The 12,741-nt window shown below is 27.2% G+C and overlaps 2 protein-coding genes across 4 annotated transcripts in view; one reads left to right on the forward strand and one right to left on the reverse strand.

Moving 5' to 3' along the window:
* The window catches only part of LOC100569969, a 5,197-nt gene extending 3,782 nt beyond the window's left edge, over positions 1 to 1,415 (reverse strand). The window contains exon 1 of the mRNA XM_003242419.4: positions 1,065 to 1,415. The gene's annotated coding sequence lies outside the window, so the exon portion shown is untranslated. The remainder of the gene's footprint in view (positions 1 to 1,064) is intronic.
* Positions 1,416 to 1,561: 146 nt separating this feature from the next.
* On the forward strand, positions 1,562 to 6,790 carry LOC100168382 (DNA replication factor Cdt1). 3 transcript variants are annotated; one of them, XM_008181839.3, is made up of 10 exons: positions 1,567 to 1,714; positions 1,833 to 2,044; positions 4,400 to 4,573; positions 4,883 to 5,427; positions 5,510 to 5,631; positions 5,695 to 5,795; positions 5,857 to 6,019; positions 6,110 to 6,273; positions 6,333 to 6,534; positions 6,598 to 6,790. In XM_008181839.3, the coding sequence occupies exons 2-10, from the start codon at positions 1,877 to 1,879 to the stop codon at positions 6,738 to 6,740; spliced, it is 1,782 nt and encodes a 593-aa protein (XP_008180061.1). In that variant the 5' UTR covers positions 1,567 to 1,714; positions 1,833 to 1,876; the 3' UTR covers positions 6,741 to 6,790. The 3 variants fall into 3 exon arrangements, with proteins under 3 accessions (XP_016657512.1, XP_008180061.1, XP_001948429.2); XM_016802023.2 differs by having other exon boundaries at positions 1,562 to 2,044; positions 6,601 to 6,790; XM_001948394.5 differs by having other exon boundaries at positions 1,567 to 2,044.
* Positions 6,791 to 12,741: the final 5,951 nt, after the last annotated feature.

A 12,741-nucleotide genomic window follows, 5' to 3' on the forward strand; every position in this document is an offset into this window, starting at 1 on the left:
CTTTGGAATATAAAATTAAAACCCAATGTTGTTATTCAAAAAATTCAAAAACTTAAAAAATTATAAGGATAAAAAATATTTAAAAATATAATTTTTTAAGAAAAACATTGTTTTATAAGCGACTTGAAACTATGTAAAAAAATATTTTCAAAAAAATGTACACTTTCTGAAATAATGAGTGTTCTATGATAAAAGAATCACCCGGTATAGGTGCCTTAGCCAAATTTTTTTTATTAATGTTACCTATTTCATACATAGGTACTTCTATCATAGCTTAGAGAGTGGTTTTTTTAATATGTTTTTGTATATAGACACTGAACCTGGTATAATACATTTTTGTAAAAATGATTGACATTTAAAAATTAGGTACATAGATACCCAATTATACAAATAATATTTATTGTCTGAAACAAATTCTTAATTAGTAATCAGAATAGCGTTGGGAATGGTGAGTTTGATTTACAAAATAATTACCATAAATTTTATAAAATACAAATTGCATATACATAGCTGCACTTGAGGAATTTTAAATTTTGGTCCACTTATTAAATTCATGATACCTATACCTAACCAGGTATGTCTGCAGCTTATCAATCACGCTGTCTTTGCTGGTGGTCATTAGATTATAATCTAAATTTGAAATAATAACTTGTCTAATAGAACATGACATAATAGTAAAATATACAAATCTGATTATTTTGTGGGATTTTTATGCTTTGGTTTTTTCTGTAATTCCCACATAACGCATTGCCCAATATTATACTAAAAGAAAAGTTGTTACAATGCGGACAATTTATTTGATACTCAGACAGACATAAATGCAATGTTAAACCATTAAAAAAGATTTCATAACAATTAACTGATCTTAGTTTACCATCCAAAAGACATATTATTAAGTACACACACAACTCGTGTATAGTATATGTTATGTTCAAAAATCAGAAATATAGTTATTTATTCATATGTCATATTAACCGCTAAATAGTGTACACCAACAGCAGAAGTTCACTAACGAGTGGCTTACAGTTAGGAGTAATATATATTTTATTGAAACGTATACATACTTGAAATCACTATATGACAGTAACGAAGAATAAACAAACAGCTATATAGTTATGGGCGAGTCGTTAATTGCACGACTCACACCACTATTGACACTGTGGACTGTGGTGTTTATATGGAAATTATTATAAAATACCAATTATATTATATAATAATACGCACACACTAAATAGACGAGTACGTTACGATGAACATAATTGATAATTTGAATATTAAAAATATGTATTTATAATTTATTTGTTTATGTCGGTATTCTTTGCAAAACTGCTAAGTATTTAAAATTAACATAAATAACGTTTTTCCGATGTCAGGTCAAATGATAACGATTAACTGCTACGACCAGCAGCAGCTGACTTCTGTTCGTAAACGCGTGAGTATATTGTTATAAAAATTGCGGTGGTAACCATTGTACAATTATTATGAATATTATTAGGCCTACACTGCAATTGGGTGAACACACAGATTTCTATACAGAACTGTTCACGATGCACCAGTGCACCACAAATACTGAAATACCTCCACGGCACCACTGTCCACAACAGCTGCAAACAACTTGTTATTATTATTTTTTTTTACAATATTGTATACTTGTAAGTCAGTAAGTCACACGGTTATACCGCCAAAACCGGCATTCAGCGTTAATAATTAATAGGTAATCGCATACGGAATTTCCATTTTTTTATGATTACTGACTAGTGACTAAAAAATACTGACTACCTTTAGCAAATAGCAAAAGTAAAACATACTATTTACGACGTATTTGTCAACAGAGACTAGGCACTGACAATTCAACCGAATTATTATTGAAGTAAACATGGATACTCAAAGGACATTGGACTGTTTCATTAAGAGTAGAAAAAGACCCACCACCGAAGATGGTTTGCACAAAAAGGAAAGTGTGAACAATACATTTGCAATACATAAACCAACTAGAAGATTATCGTTTGATTGTACTGTGCAGCAAACGATTAAAAAACAAAAGGTTTGTCATTGCTTAACTTACTATAGGTGTTCTGTACTAACTTATCTGTATTAGTAACGTACTGATATACAAGGTTGGCAAGTTAACTATTATTTTTAACTTGTTAAGGTATGTTAATATAGGCAACTTTAGACAAATGTAAGTAAAATTGAAAGTTAAAAGTTACACATTAATTCAAAAATAAAAGTACCTAGGTAGCTTAAAAATCAGTTACTTTTTTTTTTCACATAAAATTTATAATTATACCTATTACCTACGTTTTTTTAAAGCTAATAAATAACAGTAATTCAATAAATATCTTAAAAGTTATAATTTTCAAATAAATGTATGTAGGTATTAAAATTAATATGGTACCTAGGTACTTAATATAATTTGCTTTAATCAATGATCAAATCTTACATGATAAATAAATTATTTTTATGTATTTGTTTGTATAAAGGTTCACAATTACATTAAATATTATAATAACCAAATTCATTAATAAAATATAATTAATTGGTTACTTGGCTCACAGCTCCACAGAAAGCAATATAAAAACAAGATTGTGAAAAATAATTTTTGACTACATGTTACACAGTCGACAGATTATATTTTGTGTAAATATTGCAGTGTTGTTCAATAGATTGTTCATTTATTTACGTTATCCAAGTTATCACTGTAATTCCACGAATGAATAAAAATGTAATATTAAGTAACATTTAATAATATAATTAATGATTATTTAATGAGTATAATAACGTGTATGGAATACTGAAAGTAAATGGTTAACTGTTTATTGTATTAAAGTACAGTAAATTCTGTGATATTCAATATAATAACTATTATTTATTAATTATTATATTTAATATTTCGGATTAAGGTTATTTGTTTTTATAAAATTAGTTTTTACAAAATTGAATATATTCTTAATCTGTGGTTTAGGAATAAAATTAACTTAACATGACAATACAATTAATTAATTTATAAGTTAGTGAATAACACGGACAAAAATGTAACCCATTAAGTTAGAAGTTACTTCTAAAAAAAAAGTAACTCGTTAATGCCCAACCTTGCTGATATACCAAGTGATATTAGTATTATGTTTTTTCATTTTAATAATACCTATTCATATATTTGTCTATGATTAAAGACCCCCTATATCAATTAAAGTTTATTATTTATATAATATTATGATGTAATTTACTTGGTTATAATATTTTTTTGGTTATAAAACTACTTGACAAAAGTTACACTTTTTTTATGCAAACAAATATATTGTTGTATGCTGAAAACGATGGTGAATTACGGTGAATTATTGTAGTCATTTGAAGATTTAATGTTTTACGGACCTATCCAATGTAGTTTTTCATAACAATTTGAAGGATGTTTTCAATATAACTATTCGAGCAAGAGAGTGACCCTGCCAGATTTATATGGGCCGTTAAAAATGTTTTTTTTACTCCAGCCATTCTCAAAGCAGTTTTACATTACATATTGAAGAATGTTTTTGATTTAACTGTCCGAGTGAACAAGTGATCCCACTGTCAATTAGGTAAAAACAACAAACTTAAAATGATAATATTAAAATGTAGAGTTTCCTCAAAAATCTGATTTCAGCATACAAAAATACATTTGTTTGCATAAAAAAAATTGAAAAAAGAGTTGCTTGGTGGCTGGTATAGAGGTTTTGTTCCAATGTATTCATAGAATAACTTGTTACTTGTAGTATATAGGTATAGTCTATAGGTTATATGGTATTAATTTAGGTGGTTAATCGTTTTAAAATTCAATATAATTTTACTAGATGTATGTTTTAATAAATATGGTTTTATTTCTGATATACATTTAAAACACGGAGACAGTTGCTCATTGAAAATTTTTTTAAAATTAAAACAGAAACATACAATGCAAATAATATTACATATCAAAATTATGATATTTTTAGTCAGTTAACAAAAAAACTTTATTTATAAATCACTCCTCATTATACCTGGCCTCTGGGATTTAATTTTGAAGAGCTTTCAAACCTTCAGTTAAAAAAATTGTACAATCTTTTGAATGTATTACAATCAGAATAATAACTAACTATGACCCCTCTACTCGTTTTCGATGGAAAGTAAAATTACTGTAGAAATACTAAAATAAAAAAAAAATCAATAATATATAAAAAATGAGCTTTTTATACTCAAATTCTATAACATAGTAAATATGTATCAAAATAATTTTTATATTATATAATTATAATTTATTACTGAAGAGAATAATTATTAGTCTCAGCATGCCTCTGACCTACTATTATTATTCTGTAGAATGCATATTTAATTATTTATCTACCAATCATTTTGTATTTGTTACCTGTTTCATTTATTATTATAGGTTGATTTTGGTATAGCAAAATCAATTTTCCAAAAAAATCTAAATGCTGGTGTTAATAATGGAGTTGCTGAACACATTTTGGAGAAAAAAGAGGCTAAAAATAAACAAGAAATTTATTCAGAGAGAGCTACAACTCCAGATCAAACACCATCAACCAAAGCTAAATTACGTAAAGTATGTTTATCAATACAGTATTACTATTTTCTAGTTTTTTCTAGTTTATTTTCCAGATATGTTTAATAATTAGGTAAACTATTACATTCACATAATATTTCATTTATTTTAAATCTAACATAATTTCCATGATTCATAATAAGACGTTAATTTCTATGGCATATTATGATAAACATTTAAGATACAAAGATAATCTTGTTAACCTTACCTAACTGTTGATCATGCCATAAATTTAACAATACAATAAAAATAATGCATTTTTCTATTCAAACAATTATAATAAGTTCATATATATTTAATTTATTTTAGGAATTGGATTTGGGTGAATTTCGCAAAATTGTTCGTCATAAGCATAATCTTAAAAAATTACGAGAACTGATCAGCGTGGTAGATCAATCTCAAATTGCTCTTAACTCTGCTGAATCTAAAGTTAAAGCTGCCAAAAGTCATTACTTATCCTCATTTAAATCAGTTGATCTCATGGTTGATACTAGCCCAAAAAAAGTTGTATCAAGTCCCATAAAACGATCTCAACTTAAACCTTCATCTTTATTTCTCAGCCCAGCACAATCTATCGTTAGTCCAAAGAATGAAATGACCACTCAGATGACACAGCCAACAGAATATGTTTCGCCTAGTAATCTATTAGATGAAGTTGGATCTCTTATGGCTTTTTCACCGTCAAAACGATATGCTGCATTGGCTGATTCTAAAACATTACCTTTGCCTTTGAAGTACCGTATTTTGGATGAATTATTCAAGGCTATGGAAACTGTTTCCTCAATGATGTTTACTAGAAAAGAAAAAATAACATTTAATAAACTCAAACGTAGTGTTCAGCATATGACTAGAAAGTAATCATCTAAATATCGTTTTATTGAAAATTTCATAAACAACTTATAATTGTTCAAACTTCAAAATGTAATTTATTTTTAGGAATTTTACTGAATTCCACTTAGCACAAATTAAGACTGTAGTACCAGATTTATTCAAGTTTGCATTAGTAAAATCACCAAAAGAGAAATATAGTCAGGAATTAGTAATAGTTCCGAATTATGGTAAATATTTTATTACCTACAGTAACTCATTTTCTTAAATTATTTCATTTTTATATAATTTAGGCTCAAAAGATGAAGATAACATTGACTTAATTGAACTATCAATCCGGAGAAAAAAGATATTTTATAATGCACTACTTGACATTATGAAGGAGCATCATGAAGTATGATTTTATTATAATTGTAGCTAATTTAATTTAAAATAACTAATTTTTTTGTTTCCAGAAATATTTGAATACATTAATTCCACCTATTGTAATTGACAAAAATAAAATAACTAGATGGCATCCTGAGTTTGATGTTGAATCCGTAATAGATATAATTCCTTCAACATTACCTAAAATTGAAATTAATAAACCAAAATTAGAAACTGCAAAAGATTTATTGGGTAATATAGGATATATGTTTTGCAAAAATATTTACATTACATTATAAATTATATAACTAATGCATTAATTACGGTTTGATTTGTTTCTAGATAAATCTCATGCATTATTTGCTTACAATAATCGTTTGAATCGGACTCTCATAACAATGAACAATGAAAATAAAATTATAACTGAAAAAAAATTTTCTTCAACAGATGCAAAAAATGCATTAAAAGGAGCACTTAAAGGGATTCCAAAATCATTTTTACTAAAGGTAATTTTTTTGATATTATTTTGCTGTTTTTACATTTATACTCAAATATTTATGTAAAGATTCAAGAAAAGCAAGCAGCAAAGGCTAAAGATTTGATGACACGGTCAGTGGGTCAATTAAAAGAAGATAGAATGATGAATAGATTACCAGATATTGCAAGAAGTATGCGTACCTATTTCGTACAACTTCGAGGAAATATTATACCAGTCAAAAAAATCATCAATCAATTAAAGCAGAGTTATCCTGAAACTATGACAGACCGTAAATAAATATTCCTTTTTTTTTTTAAATTTCTAGCAAGTGTCAATTTTCTTATTATTTTAGAAGAATGGAAAGCTCACTTCAGTCTTCTCCAAGAAATAGCACCTCACTGGATTAAATCAAAAGTCATAGAAGGAATTGAACATATTCGAATTGATAAAAAAGTTGAATTTGAAGAAACTGTAATTAAAAGATTAAAAAAATAAATTTTATTTAACAGACTAAAATTTACCAACAAATTGCAAAATGTTTATATATTTTTAATTTTTCAGCCATTTATTTTGTAAATTATTTTATATATCATGAACTGCCTATAGCAAACATTTTAAAAATCATATGTAATAGAATAGTTTAAACTTTTAAAATAATCTTAAATCTACTGATGATAAAGATATTATTTTTCAATAATATTTTTTTTATTTTGTTCCAAAATTTTTAAATTTGTATATTATTATATTTGTATTATACTTATACATAACATAAACTACAATATATCCAATTATCAAAATAATACGACTTACCCTTTTTGAAGTTAATATATAAATATCTTTATGTTATTTATTTAATTATTATATATTTTGAACACTTGGTCCTCCCCAGTGTCACTCTTGTCAAATGTATGGACATACATGCAAATATTGTTTCTAACCTCCACGTTGCGTGAAATGTGGGTTAAGCACCTCACCGAAGATTGCACTAAAACACGGGAAGAACCCGTTAAATGCGCCAATTGTGACAGTAACCACACTGCCAACTACAAAGGTTGTCAAATTTTTAAAGACTTACTAGAGTGTACTATTCACCAAGTCGCTTACAAAGTTGATAAACCGAAAAATCACCCCATTCCACCATCTGCTGTACCTGATACACCATAAATCTTCAACGTCCCCAGGAACAACTCAAATCAAAAACCGAAATCTTATGCCAAAGCCACAGCCAACTCATCATCAGTCAATCAACCTCTCCACATCACAAAAAAATTTATAGAAGATTTAGAATGTATCTTAAACCCTCTTCTATTGGCTCTAACTTCCCTAATTAACAAAATTACACTTCCCATTTCGTCCACTCCATAACATTCTTTTCCGATTTACCTTGTCACTTTTATATATTGTTGTATATCGTACATCGATATAGCACAGTCATTATATTAATTATCTTCTTTATTAACATATATGATAATAATATACGCGGTGGAGACTGTCCACTGCGCACATGCCAGTCAACGTTACGGTTTCATGATAAATTACTATACGTCTTTAATATCGTACAAATTTGTGTTGTTTATTCCTATAAGTAGAATATGACATATATGATATACATTTTTTGTTTCTTTTTGTAATTGTTGAAATATAATAATTTATAGATTAAGATGTCATTAATAAAAATAAAATAAATATATTTTGAATATTATAATGATTATTCAGTATTCTTGATGAATAAATATTAAAATCAATAAAATTTAAACAAACAGTGGGCATATGATTTATAAAAATAATACGTTAAATTAAATCTATATAAAATGCTTTTATTGTATAACTCAGGCCTCAGTGGTGCCCAACCCAGTATAACTTTTAAATATATTTATTTTTAAACACGTCTAATTGTATTTACCATAATATAATATAATATACACAATATTACATAATTCATAATATCATTATTCGGTCAAATTATTTCAGTGGCGGGTCTATCAATGTTTTGCCTCAGATTTTTATACAATATACATAATATTATGGTGGGTGGTTTGACAATAAGTGATAGAGATCTGTACGGGTCGTGCCATAATATAAATATTGCAGGCCTGGATGGGGACATGTTTTAAATAAAAGCTAAGAAAAGTGTTGCACTTTATGAAATTTTTTAAGAGAATTTTAAATAATATGCAAGATAACATCACACCCTACGAAAAAATAATCTACCGTACAGCGGAGCCAGAAACCACAGAACCTACATTGGATGAAATTAAAACGGTACCTAATAAATTCTCTAAAAAATAATAAAACACCTGGCGACGACAATATAAATTTGGAGTTAATAAAACTGACGGCCAATCAATTAACAACTGAAATACATCAACTAATTTATAATATATGGACTAGAGAAAAAATACCAACGGACTGGAATATGGCAATCATCTGTCTGATCTTCAAGAAGCTAAGAAAATTACCGAGGAATCTACCTTTTGGACACTGGCTACAAGGTTCTATCTCTGGCAATCCTCAGCAGACTAGAACAATATGCAACGGATATTATTGGATACCATAGCGGATTTATAAGAGGGAAAACAACTACAAACCATATATTTACTATTCGACAAAATTATGAAAAATACTATGAATTATGAATACAATAATGAACTCCATATGATTTTCGTTGATTTTAAGCAAGCCTACGACAGCATAAATAGAGATCAATACAATAATTATGGATTGCTTTGGCGAATCTAGGTATTCTAAATGAATTAATAAGAATTATAAAGATATGCAATTCCAATACACTCTACAAAGTCCGATGGCAGAGGGAACTATCCCCACATTTCGAACTAAAATAAGAATTAAAGCAGGGAGATGTCCTCTCTCCTATGTTGTTTAATCTCCCTCTTGAAAAAGTTGTTAGAGATGTAGGGGAGAACCGAGTAATGGAGCTTAATGAAAATATGACAATGTTGGCATATGCGGATGAAGTACCTAGTCATATTAGGAAATAGTCGCCAGGAGGTTGTACATACTGTGGAAAAATGAATTGCATCCAGTCGGTATATCGGACTTATAATTAACGAATCAAAAACAAAATACATGCTAATGGCACGCCACACACCTATTATGAACGATTTATTGGTCGAACCATACACCTTTGAACGGGTCAATGACTTCAAATATCTAGGAGTAAACATCAATCATAAAAACGATATGCACAATGAAGTTAAACTTAGAATGAACTCGGCGAATAGTGCATATTTCTCACTGAATAAACTGTTAAGTCCGAGAATGTTATCAAGGACGACAAAGGAAAAAAATGTACTTGGCTTACTTACGTCCAATAGCAGGGGTGGAAAAACGTTTTTAATTTTTTCGTTTTCGTTTTAGATACTGAGTGGAACGATGAATGTATTGATTTTACAATGATGTGTGTTTTTTTTTTTATTTTTAATTTTTTTTTGTGTCTGTTATCACCTTTTAGGACAGTAAAAGTGCTTGGATTTTCTTCAACAGTACCTTTTCTGATAGGAAAGTGAATCTAGTTGGTACTTTGGGGGGTCAAAAGTAACATTTTTCCAATACCTAGTTTTCAAAAGCACTGTGAAAAACAAAAGAAAAATTAAGGAAAAACGGGAATTTTTACGCAAAATCTGTTTTCGAGAAAATTGATTTTGGTTTTTGGTGTAACTTTAAAACGAATGACTGTAGATACATGAAATTTTCACTGATTGTTTATATTTCCATTTTCTATACATGATAAAATTTTCAAAATATTTTGATTTGTTTTGAGCTGTTTACGGACAATTTCAGTTTCCAATTTAATTAGTTTTTATTTCTATGAATGTCAATAAAACTTTATTTGTTGAGTAAAAATACTTGAAAATTTAATACAAGGCTCCTACTATATTGTTACAATGTCATTTGAAAAATATATCCTTAGTCACAGTTTTTTTTAATTAGCATTTAAATTTCAAAAATTGACAAAATATGTAAAAATCACGAAAATTAGCAAATTATTTTGAGTTAATAATTCGTAAAAATTTTTTTTAGAATCTTTTTAGAACTAATATTTTAAAATGTAATACATGATTCTTTATAGGATAATCTATCTTTACCAAAAAAAAAAAATGTCTATAAGAAACTCAAATTAAATTTTTATGAGTGTTTGAAATTCATATTTTTACAACATTTGATATTCGCTCGATTTCTCATGTGACAAAATTCTTATTTTATTGTAATTAAAAAACGAATGACTGTATATATTTGAAAATTTCACTGAATGTCTATATTAGCATTATCTATATACGATAAAATCTTGAAAATAATTTGACTCTTTTTGAGCTGTGTACAAGTACAGACATGGTCAGTTTTCATTTTTTTTAGTTTTTTTTTCTATAAATATCAATAAAGTTTTATCTATTGGGCCAAAAAGTGTAAAAATTTAATACAAGGCTCCTAATATATTGTTTCAATAGTAGTTGAAAAATATTAAAAATACATAGGCACAATTTCTTTTATAAGCATTTGAAGTTGAAATGTTGACAAAATTTATCAAATTTAAAATTGAATAATAATTTTGTAGTAAAAAAATTATAAAATGTTCAACTTTTATACTAAGGATTGAAAATTTAAAACAAGATTGCACGTAAATATTTAACTCTGTTACCAAAAATTCTAAGAAATACATAAGCACAGTTTATTTTTATAGTCATTTTAAGTTCGAATTTGGACGAAATTACATGTTAAAAAACCTAGAATAACTATTTTAGTTATTTTGTTGTGATTGTATAATATTACTCGTGGGTACTTGAAACTTCTAAAGTATACTATTGTATATCCATGATAGTATCACGGTTTGTTGTTGATGTATAACGCGTTATAAGTACCTACATAATGGATATTGTGATATTCCTGAGTATATTATAGGTCAATTTTTTTTTAATACCATAGATATAAGTAAAAATATGTCTTATACCTAGACTGACATACCGTCTCCGCTCAGAATCGTTTTTCTTATACAGTGATATTATATCATTGAATTCAAATTTAATACTATCCATTATACAGTGACCCACTTAAAACCTACTATACAGCAGAGCGACATCCACTTATCCACCTTTTTTTATTGATTTGAAAAATATAGTTTTTGTTTAACGTTTTTGATTATTAAGTTTTTGATTAATGTTTTTGAAAACATTATTTTTCTATATTGTTTTTGATTAGGTAACGTTTTTAAAAATGTTATTTTCCTATTGTTTCCAAATAACGTTTTTGATAATATATATATTTTTTATATTATATTCTTATAACTTATAACTTTTAAGTTATAATAGTATCGCTTAATATAGAAATGCACTTAAATGTTGAAAATTAAAATTAATTGTTATATAATATATATAAAAAAAAAAACAATATTATCAAAAACGTTAATCAATAACAATAGGAAAATAACGTTTTTAAAAACGTTAATTAATAACAATATAATATATTATAATATACAGAATATGTATATAATATTCTTATAACTTATAACTTTTGAGTTATAATAGTAATGCGCAATACAGAAATGCACTTAAAAGTTTAAAATCAAAATTATAATTAATATAAAAATTAGAAAATTAAAATGTTTTTAAAGTTAAAGATTAAAAAGTAAAGACAAGCAAATTTTTTTTTTTCATGGTATAATTTAATAATGTATAATACTATAATTTATTTTCGTTTTCGTTTTTGATTTCGTTATTAATTTTTTTTCAGTTTTTGGGATTTTTTGTTATCGTTTTTCAGTTGTTTTTTGTTTTTGTTTTATTAATTGTTCACTATAGTCGAGTCGCGGGGAAGGTTTTAGTGTATAATAATTATCTTTGGTAAAATGAATTGGGTGCCGGGTGGCCGAAAATAATAACAATCCATGTCTATATACAAATAAATGTTGGTCTGTATGTCATTGATCTCCTCCTAAACCACTGGACATTTTTTGTGTGGTTTTGAGTGAGTCCCTGAATGGTCTAGATTCACTATTAGACCTAGTTGCTTCAACCCGGAGAGGTATTTTGAGATTTACGGTAGACATTTTTGTTTATTTTTTTTTTTAATAATTAGTAAACATTAGTATTTTAAATGTTTTCCATTAGTTACTCTGGTAGATGAGGTAAAAGGATCCATTAAATCGTCGCACGCTTATGGTTACTTACGAATAAAGAAATTATATCTTAAAACAAACATGAGAGTTAAATGTATATTTGTAGGCTGTATTATAGATATAGGTTCTCAAAAACTACTTGACAGATTTTGTGAAAATTTCAAATTGATCTTAAAAATATCAGGAAAGTTTAAAGAGTAGTTTAAACCATGTTCGATTTATACCAAATGCTGTACTGGGTTTAATTCTTGCTAACAGGTAAGGGCCCCGGACTAGAAATTTTCACATGGGCCCCTTATTATCAAGTTGCGCCACTGGTTGAAGATAATATACGGCCCTGCGAGAAATAAATTGACTGGGGATGAT

This window comes from Acyrthosiphon pisum, chromosome A1, assembly GCF_005508785.2.
Source record: "Acyrthosiphon pisum isolate AL4f chromosome A1, pea_aphid_22Mar2018_4r6ur, whole genome shotgun sequence".
NCBI lineage: Eukaryota > Metazoa > Arthropoda > Insecta > Hemiptera > Aphididae > Acyrthosiphon > Acyrthosiphon pisum.